This window comes from Cetorhinus maximus, chromosome 5 (assembly GCF_964194155.1).
Source record: "Cetorhinus maximus chromosome 5, sCetMax3.hap1.1, whole genome shotgun sequence".
NCBI classification, from domain to species: Eukaryota; Metazoa; Chordata; class Chondrichthyes; order Lamniformes; family Cetorhinidae; genus Cetorhinus; species Cetorhinus maximus.
The window spans coordinates 85544071-85568917 of record NC_135883.1 but is presented as its reverse complement, the minus strand read 5'-3'; the positions used below and the strand labels follow the sequence as shown (position 1 = coordinate 85568917).

Sequence of the window (24847 nt, the reverse complement as noted above, 5' to 3'; positions counted from 1 at the left end):
AGGGCAGACTGCCCCGCCAACCTGCCCTCCCGCCTGCCGTGTTTAGCGCTGATGTTCTGCATGACGACGGTCCACCGAGTCAATGCCAGCCTTCACATGGCTGCCTGCGCCGTTTTTGAATAGGCCACCGGGTGGCCATTGGACCCAGCGGACATTGAGCTCCCGCCCCCGCCCGCCCCTTTACACTGATGCCAGAGTCACGCATTACGCTGGGCGGGCCTTAATTGGCCCGCCCGCGTAAAATGGCGGTGCGGACCCGATCACGGACGGCGGTCCCAACCGAACCTGCCCCCTCTTGCCGAGCCCACCTGGCATGGGAAAAGTTCTGCCCAGGGATAAAATCAGTGTGAAAGGTATAGAGGGCAGATTTCTTAAAATACATTCAGGAGAACACTTTTTAACCAGTACGTCGGAAACCCAACAAGAGATGGGAAATTTGGGCTTAACTTTAGGGAGTGAAGGGGTGGAAGAGGTATCAGTGGGAGATCATTTTGGTGGTAGTAATAATGATTCAGTTAGTTTAAACCTTATTATAGAAATGGACATAGACAAGAGTAAAAGTTCTAAAATAAAAACAGAAAATGCTGGACAAATTCAGCAAGTCTGGCAGCACCTGTGGAGAAAGAGAAAGAGTTAACTTTGCAAATCTAACATGACTCTTTAGGAATATTTTTCCAACATTTTCTGTTTTTATTTCAGATTTCCAGCATCCACGGTATTTTGCTTTTATTTTAGTGAAAATTCTAAATTGGGGAAAAGTCAATTTTACTGAGCTGAATTGTGATTTAGTAAAAGTAGACCGGAAACAGCTATTTGAGTGTAAACCAGTGTCAGAGCAGCCAGAGGCATTCAAGAAATGGGCAAAAAGGATTAGGAACCTTTGGGCAAAATCTTCTGTTCAGCGTGCGGAGGCAGGCCCTGCACGTCGACACATAAAATGACGCATGGTGACGTCGAGCGTGTGTCCTGGCGTCACCGCGTGTCATTCCAACCTTTAGTTCAGCGGGTGCACACCGGAGATGGCTGCACGCCCGCCGAACTGTCAAAGGCCTTTTAAGGCCATTAATAAATCAATTAAAGATATTGACAGGGCTTCCTGTCCAACCTTAAGGTTGGCAGGCAGGCGAAAAGCCCAAGCGGCCTTTGCGTTTTTCATGAAACCTCATCCATGGGTGGGATAAGGTTTCATGGAGGGTTTATTACATTAATCAATATTTTTCGAACATTTCGAAAACATGCCCAAGGTCATGTGACACTGTCACATGAGGGGACATGTGTAAATGATTTTTTAGCTTTTATTTAAAATTCACTTTATGAAATTAATTTCCCTGAGGCAGCTCCGTGCCTCAGGGAGATTTCTGCGGTCAGAGTGCAGGGCCCGACTCTCCCTCCTCCCCGCACCCGCACAGGTTGCGCTGAGCACTTCCGGGTGCACATCACGCTGGGTGGGCCTTAATTGGCCCGCCCACGTAAAATGGCGGTGCACAGCTGATCGCGGGCAGCGATTGGCTCCGCACCCGCTCTCGACCAGCCAGGCCAACGGGGAGAAAATTCTCATCTATAGATTTTCACAATAAAATTGGTTGGGACTCCCAAACTTTGCTGCACCCCCTAATGTCAACAAGCATACGGGGTAGGAAATGGCAAAAAAGGGAAACTTATGTCAAACACTAAGAGCTCAATGCTCAAGAAATCCAAAAGGACTATAGAAAATGCAGTGGTGAAATTAAAAAGGAAATTGCAAAAGCAAAGAAAGGCATTAAAAAACATCGGCAAGTAAAATTAAGGAAACCTAAAAAGGTAGCTGGTTTTTGGAGGTGCAAGAATGGCTCTTAATGAATTAATGGCTTTTGTTGCCTTCACAAAAGAGGGTAATGGTGTGGACATTGTAGTTAAGGAGGAGGAGTGTGAAATATTGGATACGATAAACTTAGTGAGAGAGGAAATATTAAGGGGTTTTTGAAAATCGATAAAATCGACAAGCCTGGATGAAATGTATCCCAGGCTGCTAAGAGAAGCAAAGGAGGAAAAAGTGGAGGCTCTGACCATCATTTTCCAATCCTCCCTGGCTACAGGCGTGGTGCCTGAGAACTGGAGAACTGCTAATGTTGTACTGTTGTTTGAAAAGGGAGAAAGGGATAGACTGAGTAATTACAAGCCAATCAGCCTAACCTTGGAGGTGGGCAAATTATTGGGAAAAATTCTGATGAACAGCATAAATCATCACTTAGAAAGGCATGAATTATTCAAAAGCAGTCAGTGTGAATTTAATAAGGCAAGGTCATGTCTGACTAACTTGATTGATTTTTTTTGAGGAGGGAACAAGGAGGATCAATGGGAAAAGCGCATTTGATGTTATTTACATGGATTTTAGCAAGGCTTTTGATAAGGTTTCACATGGCAGACTGATCAGGAAAATAAAAGCTCAGAAGGGCAAGTGGCAATTTGGATTGGAAATTAGCTCAGGGCCAGGAAGCGAAGGGTTATGGTCATTGGGTGTTTTTGTGACTGGACAGCTGTTTCCAGTGCAGTTTTGCAGGGCTCAGTACTGGGTCCCTTGTTGTTGTGGTAAATATGAATGATTTAAACTAAGAGGCAAGGGAAATGATTAATAAGTCTGCAAATGATACAGCAATTGGCTGTGTTGTTGATGTTGAGAAAAGCGGCAAGATTGCAGGAAGATATCATTGGAATGGTCAGGTGGGCAGTAAAATAGCAAATGGAATTCAATGCGGAGAAATGTGAAGTAATGCATTTGGAGAGGACAAACAAGGCGAGGGAATACACAATATATGGCAGGATTCTGAGGGTGTAGAGGAGCAGAGGGATCTTGAAGTGCATAGGTACAAATCCGGGGAGTTAGCGGGACAGGTAGATAAAATGGTTACGAAGGATACAGGTTACTTTCCTTCATTAGCTGAGGCAAAGAATATAAGAGCAGGGAGGTTATGCTAGAACTGTATAAAACACTAGTTCGGCCACAGCTAGAATACTGCTTATAGATCAGGAAGGATTTAATCGTACTAGAATGCATACAGAGGATCTTTACGAGGATGATTCTTTATTCATGCATGGGATATGGGCATCGCTGCCTAGGCCAGCATTTCTGTTGCCATCCGTAATTCCCCTTGGTGGTGAGTTGCCTTCTTGAACCGCTGCAGTCCAAGTGGTGTAGGTACACCCACAGTGCTGTTAGGAAGGGTGTTATAGGATTTTCATCCAGTGACAGTGAAGGAACGCGATATATTTCCAAGTCAGGATGGTGAGTGGCTTGGAGGGGAACTTCCAGGTGGTGGTGTTCCCATGTGTCTGCTGTCCTTGTCCTTCTAGTTGGCAGTGGTCGTGGGTTTGGAAGGTGCTGCCTAAGGAGCCTTGCTGAGTTCCTGCAGTGCACCTTGTAGATGGTACACGCTGCTGCCATTGTGCATTGGTGGTGGATGGAGTGAATGTTTGTGGATGTGGTGCCCATCAAATGGGTTGCTTTGTCCTGGATGGTGTCAAGCTTCTTGAGTGTTGTGGGAGCTGCACTCATCCAGGCAAGTGGAGAGTATTCCATCACACTCCTGACCTTGTAGATGGTGGACAGGCTGTGGGGAGTCAGGAGATGAGTCACTCACCACAGGATTTCTAGCCCCTGACCTGCTCTTGTAGCCACAGTATTTATATGGCTAGTCTAGTTCAGTTTCTGATCAATGGTAACCACCAGGGTAGTGGGGGATTCGGCGATGGTAATGCCATTGGCGATGGGCGCAGTCAATAAATCTAAAAGACACACAAATCACTCATCAAAGCTCAGGAATCCATGCACCTTCCCAAAAAGAGAGGCACCCACAGCTATTTGAGACAACATAAATTTAATACTATAACCAAAGTCTCTTTACATAACAAATAAAATGGTGTTGCAGTTCAGACAAAGCTCGATACAACTCATGGGGTTGTGGGGGGCAACAGAAAAGCACTAGTGATGAACCCAGGTTGTGCCTAAGGTGCCTTCATCTTTCATTTGCGGGTGCTACGTCTTTGTGGTGCCCCGTCGCTGGCACTGGCATCTGAGACAGCCTGCTCTCTCTGATGTCCTGTTGGCCTCGATGACCTTGGCAGACGTCCTCTGGCCCGTCGAGCCTGTGATGGACCCGCCTGGGAGGGAGCTGCCAGCTTCACAGCTGGCATCTCCCCAGTCCTCACAGCCTCATTGGGTGCCGCGGTCACTGGCAGAGGGGTGGAGGAGCTGCCGGCTTCATCCAGAATGCCCTGAGAGGAGCCCGCAGAGACAACAGGCAGCTGCTCCACTGACGTGAGGTCCGTTCGGCCCTCCCTGCTCACCATAGATGGATGGGCACCAAGGTGGCCAAACCATCGCCTACACAGGCACTGACCAGATGAGGTCAATGCCCCTGTGAGGGTGTGCTGGTCCGAGTGCAACCCCAGGAACCCCTGACCCTGCCCCTGGAGCTACCTTTCCATGAGAGTCACCAATCTCTCCATGTAGGAAGCTTGGTGCTCAGCCATGATGCTCAATGCATCGGCCATGGCCCGCATAGGCTCCTCCACCACTGACACCAAACCAAGCAGAGCCTCATGTATCTCCACCAGATGTTCCTGAATATCCGGCCGCATGTCAGCAGTCGGCTGGAAGGCCCACGACTCCAGGGGCTCATCATCTGCCATGGACTGAGCATGTGCCTGGGCCCCTCAGTCCTCCGACTACTGGCGCCATCAGCTCTCTCTGTCTCCGTCGACTGCTCCAGTGACTGTGAAGTGCCCTCACCGCTGTGACCCGGGACACTAGCCGAAGATATGATGCCCACCAAGGTGCCAGTATCTGCGCTGGTGCCTGCCTGGCAGAGATGGTGTGACGCTTCTAAAGGTGCAACTTCATGCCCCTCAGGTGTCAGAGGAGACCCTTGCTGCTCCGGGTCCTGGCCCTGCGCCAATGATGCTGAAAGGAAGAGTAAGGAAATTCGATCAGTCAGCCTGCAGGCAATGTCAATGTACATGCCTGTCCCCTGGCTCATCATGCGCTCATCATTCCACACGCAATGGGCAAGCCATGTTGTTAACGTCACTCGCTGAACAATCAGCAATGGCATGGAAGTTGGGAGATGACTGGTGACGTGAGTGCTGGCCATATGTACCTGCCTGTGGAACCCCAACCTCTCCGGCTCCAGTGGACCTGGGCACGTGCTGCCCGTGCAGTTTGAGGGCCTCCTATCCAAAGCAGTTCAGCATCAAAATCTGGCCCGGCCCACCGCCACTCCTCAGCCGCTCGGCGTTGTTATGAGAATTCTTCTCCTGTAAATGTTGTACCTGCCATTGCAAGGAAGCACAATGACATGGGGCGCAGAGGGCAGCCCATCCATCTGTGCCACAGTACCTTGAAGATCCCCTCTCACCATGTCATCACCCCAACTTCGACATGTTGTGGAGTTCAACCAGTGAGCCTGGGTGTAGCTCCTCCAGGTTGCCCCACCACAGTCATGTGGGTGTCAGTCCACCACATACTGCGGGTGCAGAACCCATCTCATCACAACCCTCTCATGCTGACAAAGGCATAGGCAATCTCTGGTGAGCCGCCCAGCTATGGTCGTGGGAGCTCATGACCTCAGCAACCTCCCCCCATGCATGCTTGGTCAAGTGGGGTGGCCTCCTCCTCCCATCCTCGGGGACAAGCACATCCCGCCGTACTGCCACCTCCTTGAGGAGGGCAGCAAGGTACTCATCAGAAAACCTGGGCGCACAGTGGCCACCCGCCCTACCCTCCTGCATGGCTGTATTAGATGTGCCTTGCCCCGATCTCTGGCCATGTGCAGCAGCCTTGGTGCAGCTGCAGCCTGGCCTTTAAACAGACCGCCGGGTCGCCATTGGACCCAACAGCGATTGCCGTTCCGCCTGCTCCCGCCCACTCCTGCCATCCCCGGGAGTCGGCAAACACGCTGGCGGGCTTTAATTACCCCGCCCACGCAAAATGGCGGCGCGGTCCCGATCGCCAGCGCCCACTCCTGCCCAATATGGGGAAACTTCTCCCCCTAAGAACAGTACGTCAACCAGTTCCCCTTGCTATCAACAGCATATGTTATTTCTTCAATGAACTCCAATAAATTCGTTCAACATTATTTCCCTTTCACAAAACCACTCTGCCTGATTACCTTGAATTTTTTTAAGTGCCCTGCAATTGTGATAAACCCTTTAATCGCAGGAAATGGTTCATCTTCAAGGACTAAGAGCATTCTGGAAGAATTTGTCTTTTAGAAGACACTGCTCCATAAAGGGTTAATGCAAGAACTCTGATTGTTTTTTTGGAAGAGACATCCATCTATAAGAAAAGCTTATTAAGCAGTTGTTAAAAAAAACAGCTGGAAGCCTCTTGAACTTGGTGGACTGGATACAAAAGGGGTCACATGGTAGTTTATGGCTCTGAAAAAAAAACATGCCTGGACCTGCATTTAAAAGTTTGTTTTGTTTTTGCTTTGAGAAGACAAAGGACCAACTGCTTATGAAGGAAGACAGCAACCTTTTAGCAGTCCAAAGCCAGTCCACAGGCGGAAGTGATTATAAGCTGCTCCTAAGTTGCACCACATGCTGGAATTGAGTACCTGCAAGTGGTCCTTGAGTCTTGCACTGCTTTTCAGGCAGAGTCATTGATTGTTTCGCAGATCAGCACTGAGAGACCAACGTATGCCAGTTAAAGAACTCCATCATCTTCCCTTTTCCATTGAACCATTGACTTAACCTTTGGCAGAATTCCTCTATTTTTATTTTTTTGGTGTGTATGTGTGTGTGTGTGTGTGTGAGAGAGAGAGAGAGTCTGGGGAATTAATAAAAAAAATAAGGAGATGGCAGATGAATTGAACAGGCATTTTGCATCGGTCTTCACTATAGAGGATATAAGTATCATCCCAGAAATAGCTGTAAATCAGGAAATTGGACTTCATCCTCGGGTCTTAAAAGAAGTGGCTAGTGAGATAGTTGTGGGGGCTGGGGGGTGTGCGTGCACACGTATGAGCCACTTAGGATATCTCAAAAAAGTAATTGGTATACTTTCATATTTCTCAGTGTACATTAATGAGTTTTACCTTTCTATTTGACAAGACTGGTTTTATAATAAACTAATAAGTTTATTGAAAGAAGCCTAGTTAAAGTCTCTTTTATTCTGGATAGCTGTAGCAAAAGTAAACAACTGACTATTTTGATGGGTGAATCAAACTTCTAAACTGATGGTAGGACCTGTGGAGTAGTAGAGCTAGTCAAACTGCACGCTCCTCCCATCCTGTGTAAAACTATAATACCTTTAATAATAGCTTCTAACATTTTCCCTGTGATAGATGTCAAGCTAACGGGCCTGTGGTTTCCTCCTTTCTGTCTCCCTCCCTTTTTGAATAAAGGAGTTCCATTCGCTATTTTCCAACAATGGGACCTTCATCAAATCTTGGGAATTTTGGAAAATTAAAACCAATGCATCAACTATCTCACTAGCCATTTCTTTTAAGACCCGAGGATGAAGTCCATCAGAAACCAGGGATTTGTCATCCCGGAGCTCCAACAATTTGCTCAGCACCACTTCCCTGGTGATTGTAATTTTCTTGAATTCCTCCCTCCCTTCCATTTCCTGATTTACAGCTATTTCTGGGATGATACTTGTATCCTCTATAGTGAAGACCGATGCAAAATGCCTGTTCAATTCATCTGCCATCTCCTTATTTTAGTTATTAATTCCCCAGACTCACTTTCTAGAGGACCAACTCTCATTTTGTTAACTGTTCTTTTTTAAATATCAATAGAAACTCTTACTGTTTTGATTTTGGAGCTCATTTCTTCTACCATGGACCTTTTGCCTTTGATCTGCACTTCTCAACTGTCAGCCTTTTCTGCTGCATGAGATCAGCTCATCCAACTGTACCTTGACTCTCTGATGAGGCACAGGAGGACTAAGAAGCAGGAGCAGCAGAAGCAGCATCAGCCTTCTGCCACTGCATAGTGAAACCAGAAGTGAACACAGAACTCCAGCTTACAGGAAGCAATACCCCCAACTCATAGTTATACAAGCAGAGGATGCATTTTTTGGAACCTGACTGAACACCAGTGTCCCAGGAGGCTCAGACTTTCACCACAGGTCATGGCTCACATTTGCAGTCCTGTGGAAGAAGATTTCCTTCCAAGTGGACCAGGTGGGAACATAATGCCAGTGGCGGTCAAGGTCATCAAAGTCCTGAATTTCTTTGCCTCCGGCTCCTTCCAGGGAACTGCCTATGACATCTGCAGAATCTCTCAATCTTCTGTACAAAAGTGCATCTCCCAGGTGATTGAAACATTGCCAAGGCTGCCACTCAAATCCACATCACTACTGATGAGGCCAGTTAGAAAGACAGGGCAATTGGATTTGCTACTCTGGCTTGTTTTCCACAGGTACTGGGAGTCATAGACTGCATGCACATGGCAATCAAGGCACTATTTATCGAGATGGAGGATTGGAGCTGCTGGAAGAGGAAGGTGAGGACTGCTCTATAACTTCAAATGAGGAAGAGAAAGAGCAACAGGAGGAGTGGGAGGAGAAGGAGTAACTTGATGTGGCCAGATTTGCAGCCACAAATTTAGCTGCCAGGGATGCACATGTTGGACTCATTCATGCAAGCTTCAGCTAATTTATAGTGGTGCAGCCATCTGGCACAACAGTGCTGAACCCATTGTACCCAATCCCAGCACAAAGCAGTCCCACAATCAACATTTCATTCCTCTCAGTGGCATCCATTGCTCGTCTTCTACTCATTTACCATTTTCCTCAAAGCTGAGGTCCACTTAGCAGGAGACACGCATCAATGGGGGTGACTGGACAATGGACCTTCAAATAAAGTTCATGGTTCATAAACATTGACAATAAAAGTGACAAAGAGGGAGGAGTAGGAGTGCTTTGAGCAGACTCACCACTTCCATGTGCTCTTTCTCCACCTTGTTTCTCATAGCCCACCTACACTTCCCTACTAGCTAAGAGTTGGAGAGTACTTTGCTGCATTTCATTGAGGTGCTCAATGGCCAAGGCGAGGTTTTCCTCCATCTGATTTAAGATGGTAGAGTGAGTGTACAGGCCATTGGTCAAGGCCAGCATGCAGTCGATTGCCTAACGTGTCCAATACTCCTTGGAGGTAGACAATAGCATAGAGGCCTGAGACATTATAGAATTCACGCAAGAGACAGACTCCCCCAGTCCCCTCCAGTCTTGCATAGTGCCTCTGGAAATCCCAAGAGAACCTCGTATATTTTCCACTACTGCTCCTGTATGTTGATGAGCCTGAGAATTACCATCTGTGCCCAGCTGAGCAGAGCTTGGAGCATCCTGCACCCTCCAATGGGGACTCTCTACCGCTGTCCCTTTCTCCACCACTTTCTTCTGCTCACTTGTGATGTGTGGTTCACCACGCAACAATCCAGTTAGCTGTCTTGGAGGCGCCACCATGGTGTATGTATCTGAGCTAGTGGAGGATACATGTGATGGTGGTTCTTTTTCAGAGTGCATGATCTCCTTTAAGGAGTTTCCCTCCTCCTCTGACATCAGCTTGAAGGGGCAGTGGGAGTTGAATGACATGAATTAGAACTGTCAAGGTGAAAAGGTGGTAAGGCATCGTTCTGCAGCTCATCATATTTTAGTGACAGTGGTGTCAAGTCAACATAGGTGAGTGTTTTGTGCCATGTGGTATCTGGGAAGCCCTCACCTCTCCATTACCAATGGCCATGGATGTTGAGACTCTGCTCATCACCAGTACATTTTGCTGCACAGCGGCCTGGGTGGCTGTAAGTGGAGACTGTCCACCCACCTGTCCTCACGCCCAGTTCTCTGCCTCTCCTGAGTGATCTGCTCTCTCTTCTGCAAGAAGAGAAAGAAGAGTTACGAATATGAGAAATGGAATGTTTTGAGAGGTTGGAAGGACAATATTTGCAGAAGGGGACTTTGCAGGATGGGTGTGATTTTTTTTTAATTCATTCACGGGATATGGGCGTTGCTGGCTAGGCCAGAATTTATTGCCCATCCCTAGTTGCCCTTGAGAAGGTGGTGGTGAGCTACCTTCTTGAACTGCTGCAGTCCATGCGGTGTAGGTACACCCACAGTGCTGTTAGGGAGGGAGTTCCAGGATTTTGACCCAGCGACAGTTAAGGAACGACGATATATTTCCAAGTCAGGATAGTGAGTGACTTGAAGGGGAACTTCCAGGTGGCGGTGTTCCCATGTGTCTGCCCTTGTCCTTCTAGATGTCAGTGGTCGTGGGTGTAGAAGGTGCTGTCTAAGGAGCCTTGGTGAATTCCTGCAGTGCATCTTGTAGGTGGTACACACTGCTGCTTCTGTGTGTCAGTAGTGGAGGGAGTGAAAGTTTGTGGATGTGGTGCCAATCAAGTGGGCTGCTTTGTCCTGGACAGTGTCAAGCTTCTTGATTGTTGTTGGAGCTGCACTTATTCAGGCAAGTGGGGAGTATTCTATCACACTCTTGACTTGTGCCTTGTAGATGGCAGACAGGCTTTGAGGAGTCAGGAGTTGAGTTACTCGTTGCACAATTCCTAGCCTCTGACCTGCTCTTGTAGCCACAGTATTTATATGGCTAGTCCAGTTCAGTTTCTGGTTGATGGTATCCCCCCAGGATGTTGATAGTGGGGGATTCAGTGATGGTAATGCCATTGAACGTGAAGGGGTGATGGTCAGATTCTCTCTTGTTGGAGATGGTCATTGCCTGGCACTTGTGTGGCACGAATGTTACTTCCTGCTTGTCATCCCAAGCCTGGATATTGTCCAGGTCTTGCTGCGTTTGGACATAGACTTCTTCAGTATCTGAGGAGTCGTGAATGGTGCTGAACATTGTGCAATTATCAGCGAACATCCCCATTTCTGACCTTATGATGGAAGGAAGGTCAGTGAAGCTGTAGTGAAGCAGCTGAAGATGGTTGGGCCGAGGACACTAACCTGAGGAACTCCTGCAGTGATGTCCTGGAGCTGAGATGACTGACCTCCAACAACAACAACCATCTTCCTTTGTACTAGATATGACTCCAACCAGTGGAGAGTTTTCCTCCTGATTCCCATTGACTCCAGTTTTGCTAGGGCTCCTTGATGCCACACTCGGTCAAATGCTGCCTTGATGTCAAGGGCAGTCACTCACCTCACCTTAGGCGTTCAGCTCTTTTGTCCATGTTTGAACCAAGGTTGTAATGAGATCAGGAGCTGAGATACTCTGGCAGAACCCAAACTGGGCATCAGTGAGCAGGTTATTGCTATCCAAGTGCCGCTTAATAGCACTATTGATGACCCCTTCCATTACTTTACTAATGATGGAGAGTAGACTGATGGGGCGGTAATTGACTGGGTTGGAATTGTCCTGCTTTTTGTGTACAGGACATACCTGGGCAATTTTCTACATAGCTGGGTAGATGCCAGTGTTGTAACTGTACTAGAACAGCTGGGCTTGGGATTCGGCAACTCCTGGAACACAGAGTGAGGTAGCTGGTGCTTGAATGTGGCATGTCACTCATCTTGGTGAGGTCATCGAACCTCTTTATATCTATGAGTGAGGGACCACACTCATGCTCACCTTCGCAGCTGCTTCTAGCCACTCCTGCTTGGCTTCAGGGGCAATGTTCTTCCTCTCATTCGATGAAAATAAAAGTTCCCCATAGTTCCTTATAGCTGACAATATAATCTCCAGGGATGCATCAGTGACCCTGCAGGGATGGTGTGCAGCCTTCCCTCATCGAGATTCATCAATCAAGCAGCTGTTTCTCTGTTAGCAATTGTAGAATGTTCGCATTCTGTCCCTACACCGGAGCCCCTTTAAATTCTGAGGCTTCAACGTCAGATGCAGGTCTTAACCATACCCTCCAACTCCAATTGGTCAGGCAGCCCAGGAGCGGGATGATAATACCGTGGTTCGGTTAAAGCACCATGGAAAAAACTGCTCCATGAACTTTCAGGTTCCCAACCTACTGCTAGCCTTGCCCAGTGTGAGCACATCCAAACATTAAAACTCAGCCCAGTGGCTTTGGTTTTTCAATATTTAGTTGGAGGAAATTTCTGCTTATCCACCACTGAATGCCAGAGAAACTGTGAAAAATCAGAGTCAGTAGAAAGCTGGTGGTGTGGTAGAGCTGGGTAAAGCACCTTGGAAAGTTAAAGGTGCTATTTAAATGCACGTTGTTGTGCTAAATAGTGAATAATTTTCATCAGATTGCTGAGTACTTTGGGGTACAATTGATGATACATCACAAACCTGCCTGCCCTTTTCTAACATGATTTGCAAAGATGTAGTAAACTGGTTTTAATTTTATTTCAACAAGTTCTCATACGAATCAGTGCCTTCAGTGGTATTTAAGAAGATAATTTATTTACAAACTGCAGATTCTCATTTGAAGGAAAAGCAGTCTCTTGTGGAAGAGATAGTGCAGCTGAAGAAGATGAAGGAGCTCACAGACATGGAGCTCTCACACAAAGAAATGGAATTACTGCAGAGCAAGCAGGAACTGGAACAACAGGTCACTAATCTAAAGAACAATGAGCATAAAGTTACCATTATGAAGCAACAGGTAAGTTCAGCATGTCCATCAGATGTAAATTTAAGTCATTGGTAGTTCAAATTAATGATGAGGCATTTGAGTACAACTGAAAGCTCCTCTATATGGACAAGCAGTATGCCTGCCTGTTTCCAGCAGGGGACTGCTTAAATAAGCAAACCTGGACTTTTACGCCAATTGTAGGATCCCTATTGTAATTCTGAGGTGTACATGGGCATTGAGTAGCTTAACCAGCGGCCCTTAAAGGCTGTTCAGAAATGGGCCAGGAAATATTTTAATTTTGTGGAGCCAGTTCTACTCTTCCTGTGCCCACAAAAAAACTCCAACCCCTGGCCAGATCATTTGAAGGAACCCCTGGATCAATAGCTCCACCTCCACCACCACCTTCCACCCAGGCAGATCTGCCAGTCGGCTATTCATGGGAATCAGCCACTCTCCCACCCTCTCACAACCTGCCTATTTGGTATCTGCAGCACTCATTTAATTGAGGTTTGAAACCAAAAGTGATTTGCTCTTTTCAGCATTGGGGTTGGACGGGCAGTGTGGCAGAAATACAAAATAAACCATCATAATTTAGGACAGTTATAGTGCAGTTAATGATTAAAGGCTGTAACCATTCAATGACAGGAGAACTGGATAGAGCTACAAAACATCCCAAAAGGGAACGGGGAAGCAGCTGATTCACAGGTAAACTGAAACTAAAGGGGCCAAGCACAGCTTGGGTCCCATTCCCCTACTACCCCCAATTCTCACGGCTGCTAGACTCCAATGCCCCAATACTACCAGCAATGTACTGATGCTGCCAGACTTTGGGGGTAGGAAGAGGTAGTTTGAGTAGGAGGAAGCACTTGTGAGGTATAAACATCAGCATAGATCAGCTGGGCCCAACACCTTATGCCAGTGTTGTAGCTTCTATGTAATTCTATGTAACCCCAGGATATCCATCTCCAATGTTTCCAGATCCCAAGGCTTCTGTCCCAATTATCTCAGATTCTAGCAACACCTCCTATACACACACATCCCTTCACTAAAGTGCTCTTGGACCCTCTGCATCTCCTCAAGAAGTGCTTGATCCTGCAACCTCTTTGAATACTAGCAGGTCCTGATTCCCCATCCCCATGCATCCAGATTCTAAGGCCACTCCCAAAGCTAATAAATCAGTGTCCCTCTGCACACTAACTGGCACAATTTGGTATATGGTCTTATAAAGGTTGCATCTCACTGTAAGCAACATAATAGGGCATTAATTAATAAATTAAAACAGCAATATGAAAATTTCACTATGGGTTTTTTTAATTAATGCTGAAAACCTGATTTAGTGTGGAAATTGAAACCATGCTAATTGAGTTTACTTTATTTGTTTACATTTTGTTTCCAGATTGAACAGAGGTCGGAGCAAGAGAAGATGATTGAGACACAGCTAGGAGAAAAGTGTCTGGAGCTTTTAAAAGTCCAGTCAGCTGTCCATGAAGTGGAAGAAAAGTACTATTCCAAGACAGCTACCATGCAGGATAAAATTACACGTGATTTCAGGTACTAGCCTGATGGGGATCGAGGAAGAGATCAAACTGCAAGTTAACCAATCAAATATAAAGAGTTCCAAAATAATGCTTTATTTTATTGCCATGCTATTATTTTCCATTTATGCCAACAAATAACTGTACCAGTAATCCTCACTTGATCACTTTAAGATTATTTTGGAGTGGAGAAAAGGACTATCGGTACAAAAGGCTTGATTGTACGCATTAACACTCCTAGCACAAAGTAGCTTGCATTAGGAGCACATACAGGACCTCAATTATGGCACAAATATAACCATCAAGACCTATAATAATATCCCCATGTCATATAAGCTTTCATTCTTCAATGTACAGACAATGCGGACCATAAGAAAAATAATGCAAAAGCCCAATAGCAACTTGCTCCTTCTCACTTGTGCTGTTCTTCACCAGGTGCCTCCCTCCTAACCCTGTTTTACTGATTCCTTGAGGCAGCAGTACCTGAGCTGGCTTCTGTATGGTCAGAACTGCTTCATTGGTGCTCATGTGCTGTCCCAATCTCCTGTACATTTCTAGTGACAGGTGCATCATCTTGGAAGTCCCCTACACAAAGAGAAAGGAAAACTATATTCTGGAGGTTAAGCTCTGTTTAGATTTTCATTTTCATCATTTGGGTAGTGAAACCTGGTAATCTAGAATGAAATAAGGCAGGTTCTATCAAAAGTATGTGAACTTTCCACCAGACTACTAGCCAGATGGTGAAGATGAAAACCTTTCCCCATATTAAGGAGAATACATTGAGTGCCCTCCCCATGCTGCTGCTGAATAGTTGTACCTGAATGTTAATAAATAAATGGGTGTGTTTTGAGGAGCAAGCTAGAAGAAATTTAAAAGAAAACATCATGATAAAAGAGCCTGGAAATGTACCTGGCAGGAATAAAAACCTTCAGAAGAAAAGAAGGAAAATCTGAAAAATAATTCAAAAATCAAAGAAATGGCTGCGATCTGCATTGTCTAAAGTGGGGAGCTCCTGTGATAGAATAAATCACTTGGTACCCAGGTACATCTAGATAGTTGTATTTTACACTACTTAGGACATTTTCTTAAACAACAGAAGATGATTATGGAAGATGAACCAAGAAAAAAACTAAGCATAGGTAACTTATTCAGGATAATGTATACTGGAAGTCATGCAGGTGAAATAGATATTGGACATACAATATTTGTATACAATAGCTTGTATTTCTTCAGTTCTCTGCCTGAAGGAAGGTCCAAACCACAGCACATGACCTCCACCATAGGTAGAGCAAGGAGACAAGTCCCGAATCCACCCCAGCCAGGACAGGGATCGAGCCTTGTGCTGTTGGCATAAATCTGATCCTGCCTGGCCTTCCAGCCAAATGAGTCAACCAGCCCCCGAAGGAGTCTGACTTTTGCTGTAGCTACATGCACTTTTACATGTATGTTGTAGTCCAGAGCTATAGTAGTAATAGTGATGGTAGAGGCTCCAATTTTCTTTCCATCATTTGGTTGACCAGAAACCTCTCCTGCTCTTCCCACCTGCCATATGTTGGAAGGATTTACAAGTTGATACTCAACCTGTTTGGCCACAGTATTGGCCTTCAAGTCCCGAAGTGGAATTTGAACATGGAGCTGCTGGCTCAGAGGCAGGGATGCTACCTAATGTGCCACAAGGCCTCTTGGATTTATTCAACACTTACAGGAGTGTTATCAAACAAAATTTGAGCTACATAAGGTGATATTAGGACAGATGACCAAAAGCCTACTCAGAAAGGTCAGTTTTAAGAAATTTCTTAAAGGAGGAGCAAGTGATAGAGAGGCAGAGAGGTTTAGGGAAGGAAATTCAGGGCTTAGGGCCAGTATGAAACTAAAGGCACAGGCGCCAATGGTGGAGCAATTAAAATTGGGGATGCTCAAGAAGCCAGAATTAGTGGAGAGCAGATATCTCAGAAGAGTGTAGGGCTGGAGCAGATTACAGACATAGGGAGGGGCAAGGCCATGGAGTGATTTGAGAACAAGTGTGAGAATTTTAAAATTGTGCTGTTGCTTAACTGAGAGCTACTGTAGGTGAGTATTGGTAATGGGTGATGGGCTTCCAGACTATATGTGCAACATTTTTCTGTTGGCAATTAGATTCTATTCAGATGAAAAATGGCTGATAAGATAGGTGAAATAAGTTAAATTGGTGGTGTTAAAGTAAACTTAAGAAAACAGAACTCTGTGAAATTAACCAAGAAGGTAGGAAAGAGGAAATTATATTAATGACACTTATTCAGTGAAGGAACATTTCCACTAAAACTCCCCGTATGAAAGACACTAATTCATATCTGCCCAGATGACATAATTTGCCATTCCAATTTCAATAGGAAATTATTTGTGATGTCGTTGGGATCTGAAGGAATTTAAAACCTTAAATTACAACTTTTGCTACTTGAAGGAGCAAATACTAAAGTCATCAAGTAGGAAACGCTAACCAGTAAATGACAAGAAAAGAACACTTAAGTGCCAGAACCTTCTTGCCAGGAAGTTAATAAATTGTAAGAGGTTGATGTGTAACATTTTTCTGTTGGTAATTAGGTTCCATTCAGATGAGAGATATTATTGTAATAACATTCAAATTTATTACTCCACTAAAATTTAGTTTATGGATTTACAGTGGCTGTGGGTTAAATGGTGTATTATTCCTTGTAGGGACATGTATTTGTTTGATACATGCAAATTGGATTGTCACAATCCATAAATCAACCTTCCCAGAACATTAATGCATTGCTGAATTATTTACAGTCAATCTAACCAGCAGAGAATACCATATGAATGTTTTTAAGATTTAACATCTTTCAGGGAGCGGGTGTTTGTTTTCAAAAGAATGACAGTTCCGTAGCACAGTATATTTTTCCTTGTTGCGCTCATTGGGCGATATCTTCCACACCTGCCTGCCGCTGGGATCTTCCGGTCCCGCCGCAAGTTAATAGACTTCTGGCTGGGGCGCCGCCTCGCCCGTGGCAGGCTCCGCTCACAACGGGGCTGGAAAATCCCGGCCAATGTCTATAGATCACTGCCAGGATAGGTAAAGCATCTATGTTATCTTTGATGTGCTTAACCTACCAGCATGAGTGAGATGCCTGTTAAATTATACCAATCTCATAATGTATTGTGCACTATGTAAGGAAGTTATGTTGAACCTTTAAAAATCACTCATTAGGCCTCAGCTGGAGAAATGTGCCCAAATCTAAACACCACGCTTTAGGAAGGTTATCAAAACCTCGGGGGCGATGCAAGAGATTTACAAGTTTGGTACCAGTGATGAAGGACTTCGGTTATGCGAAGAGACAAGAGGAGTTTTCTCACTAAAGGCTTTCATAAAGTAAATAAGGGCAAACTGTTCCCAGAGGCCAGAGGGTCGGTAACCAGAGGACACAGATGTAAGATAATTAGCAAAAGAACCAGAAGGGCAATGAGTTTTTTTTTAAAATGCATCACGTTGTTATAATCTGGAATTAACTGCCCAAAAGGATCATGGAATCAAATTCATTAGCAACTTTCAAAAAGGATTTGAAAAGGAAAAAAATGTGTGGCTATGGGGAAAGAGCTGGGGTGTAGGACTAATTGGATAGCTCTTTTAGAAAGCCGGCACATATGATAGGCTGAATGGCCCTCTTCTGTGCTGTATGATTGTATATGCACTAAGTGAAGAGAAAGCTAAAGTGAGAGCCTTTTATACCCATCTACAGACTCACAGAGGAGGACTTTGGGGTGGATTTTATGGGGTGCCATAGTTCCTACTCCCCGAATGAAAAGTCTATGGTCAGCCCACCCACCTGAAAACCGGCTGCTATGCAGCGATATTGGGAGCAGCCTTAATTGAGTCAGAGTGGGACTTCTGCCCCCACCTGGGAGGAAGTCCCGCCTAGAGAGCTTCCAGCAATCTAATTGGCCAGCAGCTCTGCTGGGCGTACGGTAGTCCCTCAGGAAGAAGTGTCATAGATCCCGGACTTCAGGTAAGTTCTGGATTTTGGATGAGCCTGCCTCACAGACTCCACCGAGGGGAGAACGTGTTTTACAGGCCATGAGGAGGCTTTTGGGGAGGTGGAGTGGGGGGGAGGGGGGAGGGGAGGTGGGGGAATGATTTTGGAGGGGTGGGAGATGTCTCCAATGGGCACAGGGAACTCTCTTCCTGCCCGACAGCTTGCTGCACAGTGAAAGCTGCTGGGCTGCCTGTCTTGCTTCCGCCATCCCCTGCTACATGCATTATAGCAGCAGAGGCAGAATGAGGCCCTTATGTGGCCGTTAATTGGTCACTTAAGTGCCTCCATAGGCCCAAGGGCGGGCGGGCTGTCTGACACCTTACCCACCTCCCATAATATGGGAGACAGGTTGGGGTGGGAAGGAAAGCAGCGGGCAGGCCATCCGTTTTATTTTACGAGCCCTCCTCAGCCTTTAACTATGTCAGCGGGGGCTGTAAAATTCAGCCCTTTGCTCCATCTATTAAATATTGATACATGTATTAAACAGTGCAATGCAGTGTGTGTTGCAGGATGCTACAGTGGAGTCAGTATAACATTATCTCAATGCTGGACCATCACCTTGGGCAGGCCTCAGCAGACACAACACTGTTGAAGTTACTTCTGTTTTGTCAACACTGGACCAAGTATTTTATGTTGTATAGGTATCATTTTCACCATCCCATAGATTTTGAAATAACATGTATGCTTTGGATGAAAATGATTTACAAAGAGAAAGAATTTTGACCTGTAATTGCCCACTAGGATATGGAAAAAGAATGTTTTTGTTTCACTATTGTAAAAATTTGTTTTAAAATGAAAGAAAAGTGTGTTGGTTATGCAACATTTTTCTGTCAAGTTTGAAGTAAAATAAAAATGTTGCATGGAGAGAGATACAGGAACACAAAGCTATTTAAAATTGTTGCTGGTTTGGTCATGCCATCTACCTCATCAGATTATAAGTGGTACAAGAGCTCTGTTGGATACAATGCAAAAGCTTTCTTAAATACAGTATGGTTGGAAAAACATTTTTTTAAGGTTATCAATCACCTGGACCTGTGCCTCTTCTGCTGAGATGACAGGCAAGTAGCCCATTTCAAAACCTCTGGCAGAAACTCTTCGACTGCAGGGAGGTGTGAGATACTACTCTGGCAGGAGAATCCTGCTTGGTTTTCTTTTCCTTCTGGCAGGAAAGACAGATGTCTCAGTTTAATGTTACTTAGATAAAGAACTGAGGAGAAGGGGGAATCAAACCTGTGCTATGTTCTCATCTGGATTTTGAAGTGAGATAGCAACAACACTTCTTTCATCACTGGAACGTGGGTGAAATTGTCATGTCTGCTGAACTATAGGCTATTTGGAAATTTAAGTGAGACAACCCACGATCATTTCAATTAAAAGCCTGATCAGACTTTTACCCATTAACCATCATATGTAAAACTCACAGTCTATTGATGATAGGAGTGTTGCTGCTTTCTCACTCAATGATTCAGATGAAGATGGTTTAATGATAATGTAGAATTGTGACCTGATAGAAATAAGCAAAGGCATTTAGGGAACCCCGCGGCACCAGTCTGAGCTTGGTATTAGTGACTACTCTTGTCAGAATATTTTTGATGACATGTCACATGATTTGTGTAATATGAGATATTGTAAGGTTCTTTCCTCCCCTAGAAATGAGATCCGTCATCTTCACCAACAACTCCGTGAGAAAGAGGTGATGAGAGAGCAAGACCGCTTCCTCAGAAGCAAAATGGCAGATGACTGTGCTGCTATGACCAAGGAGAATGCTGTGTTATATTCACAGACTCTTGAGCTTAATAAGCAATTAGAAAGGGTATGTGGAAATTCACCTTGTGTAATAATTCAGCGTTTGAAAGCAGAGGCTGATCTTTTAGTCCCCGATAAGTTCCCCAAAAGAGTCGAGGAACAGGGCAGCTGCCTGGCGACGCCCTCCCAGAAATCAGGGGCCTGCACACCAGTCAGGTTTGGAGGACCTCCCCGTCTGGCTTCGACTGCAGCAACATGCCACACGTCCTTCCACCCAACCCTCGGTGACATGGCTGCTGAGGGGATTTTTTACTTTAAAGCTAAAGACGTTGGAGAGAAGGTGCCTCCATCCTGGGGCACCCTCCCTCTCACTTCCTTGGAAAGGCAGCCTGCTTCATCTTAATCTTCAGAGCTAATAGGAGGCCCTCCAGCTGCAAGATCCTGCCCACTGTCCTTAATTGAATAGCAGATCCACCCTCTGGCCATTAGTTGGCCAATTCAGGGTAAATCACAGTTGGGTGACTATTTCCCACACATTGCAGACTTCTGACCCCAACTTGACCAACTATCCCAAAACCCATGGATAAAATCCCGCTCTCAGTTGAGTAATTAGCCTCAATTGGATTTGATTAAAGTTAACCATGCATTAAATTTGAGGTTGGCTCCAAGCTATTGAATTTGAGGTGTCATAGTTTATAGAACAAGTGAAAATTTGGTTTAATAATGTTTAGGCCAATAGCCTTCTCATTGCTATTTATAGAAGACAGATTATAAAATGAACACATCCATCATAGTTCTCACTTCAACTCTGAAATGTGACAAAACATTTTGAAATAGATGTTTTCTATAATTCAGCATGTCTATAAATTATGATAAAATGATGTATGTAATATTATCTTTATGGTAGCAAACAAGTGTTAAATTGATGAACATGTTCAAATAATGTGAGCTCGAAGGTTCCAGGGTCAGATGATTTGGGTACTGCTGGATAGGATATGGACATGGGTCTTCTCCAATAATCAGGTATTTTTGCTGCAAGAGAAGGAGACTCAGAAAACTAATTTGGTGATGAGTCATGGAGTAATTGCATGAGTTAATGGGACAAATTCCAGTAAAATGGCGCCTTCAAAAGGGACCAAATGAAGGGCAAATTTCCTCAAAGCATGGTGTGGGGGTATTAACTCCAAGTTGGCAAAGGACGCATGTCATCCTTGGTGTAGAATATGGAAAGCCAATTAATGAAGCTGCCTATGCTATGTGGTAGGAGATGACACTGCTGTAAATGCTACCTCCATACTCTCGAGCATACTCCCGCCAATATAGGAAGAAATTAATGATCTTACAAGTGCTGCAAAGGAAAGAGGTGCCCTTTAATGCCTTAGGAACAAGGCATCATTAGGTGCATTCACAATGTTAAGTCCCAGCCAAACATTTGGAGAAGTTGGGATAAGCATTTTGGCAAGTTGTGATGATACTAAATTTTGTAAAGTGCAGCTTTGCACCATGATAAATGTTGATGCCTTCCAAATGTGAATTTGAGGCACCAAATGAAGACATCAGGCGGAATTTTCCTTCTGGGGTCAGGAACCCAGGATTGGGAGAACTTCGAGACCCGACTGCACATTGCATAGGAAGCTAACCCCTGAGGCTATTTCTCAGTAGAAGGCCAATTAAGGACCACAGGTGTGCTCACCATCCAGTTAAGGATGCAAGGTAGGATGGGATGGAGGGCTCCAGCAATGACACATCAGTAGCCCCATCATCTGAGTTGGGAGCTGCTAGTGTAGGTGGGGGAGAGAGAGAGATCAGGAGCTTCCACCTTGAGGTGCCCTCTGAACACATTTTAAAATATAAAATTAGAAAGAGGCCACAATTACCAGGGGCAGAATATTGCCATCGTCGTGCGGGGGCAGGCCTGACATGCCAATGCGTAAAATGATGCGTGATGACATCAGGCGTGCGTCCTGACATCACCGCATGTCATTTCAATATTTTTTTCGGCGAGCTGTGTCGGAGGCGGCTGCGCACCCGCCGAACTGTCAACGGCCTATTAAGGCCATTTAAAAAGTAATTAAAGTTGTTGACAACGCTGCCTGTCCAACCTTAAGGTTGGCGCGCATGTGAATAGCCCAAGCGGCCTTTGCGTTTTTCAGAAACCTCATCCACGGGCGTGAAGGTTTTATAAAATAAATAAATAAATTTTGCAAATTGCACAAACATGTCTCAGCTCATGTGACACTGTCACATGAGGGGACATGTTTAAATAATTTTTTATTTTATTTATTAAAAAGTTTTATTATCAACTTAATCTCCCTGAGGCAGCTCCATGCCCCTGAGTCCTCCCCCTACCCGCACAGGTAGCGCTGAGCACTATCGGCCGCACATTATGCTGGGCTGGCGTTAATTGGCCCGCCCGCGTAAAATAGCGGTACGCAGCTGATCGTGGGCGGCGATCGGCTCCGCGCTCGCTCCCACCCAGCCCGCCATAGGAAAAACTCTCCCCCAGGTATTCCTCGTGGAGGGGAAGCCCTTCCAGGGGGAGGCCTGCAGGCACAGATGTGGCAATCATTGTATGTCGGTTCCAGGGGGGGTTAATTAAAAAGCCTGCTGGAGCATTGCTCCCCTGGTCTGCCACCCAAAGGCCACCTCCTCTCACTGGCTGTGCATCGGCCACGGCAAGGGGCCATTCTGCCGACACGAAAATTCCAGTTGGTGTGGTAGAAAGGCCTTAATAGGGGTGCAATGGTGCTGGCAAACCAGTACACAGGCTAACAGTGAAAAATTCCTGGGCAGCCAGTCCTACCCTGTATTGAGCTTCAAAATTCTGGTCCTTTGCTAGCAGCATCCTATCCCCATCCTAAATATGTATTTTTATTTAAATTATTTTGCCTTCTCTTCTGGGGGCAATGATTCATACTACAATATGGCTCCATGAATTCTGTTAGTCCCCAGCACTTTGCCCAAATAGAAGTCTGTGTCAGGAGACTATTGTTGCGATCGGGTGAGGAGGGATCGAATGGCTCCCCTCTTTTCTCACTCCTCGTTTGACCGCAACAGGTTTTTTGTTAGAACGGATTACTTGCCAATTCAGCGAGCGTTTATCTGTTTAAGCACTATGATCTTAAAAAGACACAGTCAGACAGGTTTTCTTGAGTTTCAACAAAGAAAAGAGGGTAGCTTTTATTATACTTAACCCTGTCCAAGTAAAATGATAAAATACGCTCCAACTTTCTCTCACACACAAATAGAATACAGAGTGGGGAAGTATATATTAAGCAAGTTAGAATCCAGTAAACATTAAAGTGGTATACAATTAGTGGTGACTTGGCTGGCTTCGGGCCGAATCCTACTGCTTTCACTCAGTGGCCTTGATGCTTCCGGTGTGGGGGTGATTTAAAGTTGCAGATGGATGATTTATCTTCTTCTGGAGACATTAGAGTCGAGTTGCATCCTTTTCAAAAAAGCTCAGTCTGCAGCACTTGGATTAGCCACAACCAGCAGACAGGGTTCAAAAGCTTGCAAGTTGGGCAGAGAGAGAGGGAGGAAGAAACCCATGCTGGGTCTTGTTCTTTCAGCATCTCGGCTGCTTGTCCTTCTGCAAAAGAAGTAGATGCTTAAACCCACAAAGAGTTGGCTTGACATGTGACCTTCCCTCTCCAACTGCCCAAGGATCCAAATAAGGTAACGGCCAGTGTATTCCAATTGTAACTTGATTAGATCATTGTCAGAACTTTATGCCTCACATGCGGGTGGGTGTCCGACCCAATCGGGCATAAAATAGGGTGGGAAGACATCAGGCGTGTGTCTTGACGTCATCCTGCACAATCTTCAGGTCAGCAGGCGCGCACAGGTGTCAGAGCTGTGGCCAGCATCAATTAAAAGGCCACTTAAAGCCATTAAAAACACCAATTGAACCCGATTTATGTTGCCAATATGATTTTGTGCTTGCCACATGGGCAAAACAGGCAGGCGGGCATCCCAAATTTTTCAAAACCTCATCAAAGGGTGGGATACAAAGGGTCAGCAGCATTGCCAGTGTCAGTAGCGAAGAGTTTAGGCGAAAGTTTGCTGCTGGTTGCTTATTTGAACTTGACAGCTTCATTTCTGTTCTGAACTTCCTTCTTAGCATTTCTAGGCTTCATTTCAGTACTCACTGGTGTCTCCAAGGTCCCCGGAGGATTTTGACTGTGTGGACCCTTCCAGGTACCAAGCAGCCTTCTGTTACCCTGGCAATGGGTAATGGGGATTGTGGTCTCTGCTGGAAACAGCCTCTTTGAGGAGGAAGAGAAGGGAGAGGAGGCTGGGTGTCCCAATGCTGCTTCCAGGGGAGGGACCTGTGGGAGGAGAGGTGCAGACACAAGAGGCGCAGGGGCAGCAGGTAGCCCAAGACAGAAGAGGTCGCAGAAGATGCCACTATACTGCTGCCAGGGTTTACAGGCAGTGATGCATCTACCTCAATATGTCTGAGGTGTAATGCTTAAGGAGGCTTCGCCTCTCCAGGGAGACTGTGACCTCCATTTGTCAGATGATTGGGACTAAGATCATCTCCAACTGTGTGGGTGGACACCCCATGCCAGTGGCTCTGAAGGTCACAGTGGCCCTCAACTTCTATGCCTCCAGCTGTTTCCAGGGGCCAGTGGGGGAATCTTTGTGGAGTCTCCCAATCAGCTGTCCACGGTTGCGTCAAGCTGGTGACAAAAGCTCTGTTCAGGTGTTAATGACATTTATTCATTTCTGTATGGACGAAGCCAGCCCGGCTGAGTGAGCCAGAGGGTTTGCAGCGATTGCTGGGTTCCCCCGCATCCAGGGTGCAATAGACTGCACACATGTGGCCATCAAGGTGCCAGCAGGTCAGTCAGGTGTGTTCGTTAACAGGAAGGGATTCCACTCCATGAATGTGCAGATAGTGTGTGACCACAGGACACAGATTCTGCAAGTCTGTACACGGTACACATGGCAGCTCCCATGACGCTTATATCGTGAGACATTCCCAGGTGCCGAGGCTATTCAGTG

At 45.7% G+C, this 24847-nt stretch overlaps 1 protein-coding gene across 1 annotated transcript in view; it reads left to right on the top strand.

Moving 5' to 3' along the window:
- The first annotated feature begins 5965 nt into the window (after positions 1–5965).
- Positions 5966–24847, top strand: part of LOC144681121 (uncharacterized) — a 36998-nt gene continuing 18116 nt past the window's right edge. Inside the window, exons 1-5 of the mRNA XM_078542851.1 lie at positions 5966–6035; positions 8404–8487; positions 12371–12555; positions 13922–14076; positions 19739–19901. Coding sequence (XP_078398977.1) covers positions 5966–6035; positions 8404–8487; positions 12371–12555; positions 13922–14076; positions 19739–19901 — 657 coding nt within the window. The remainder of the gene's footprint in view (positions 6036–8403; positions 8488–12370; positions 12556–13921; positions 14077–19738; positions 19902–24847) is intronic.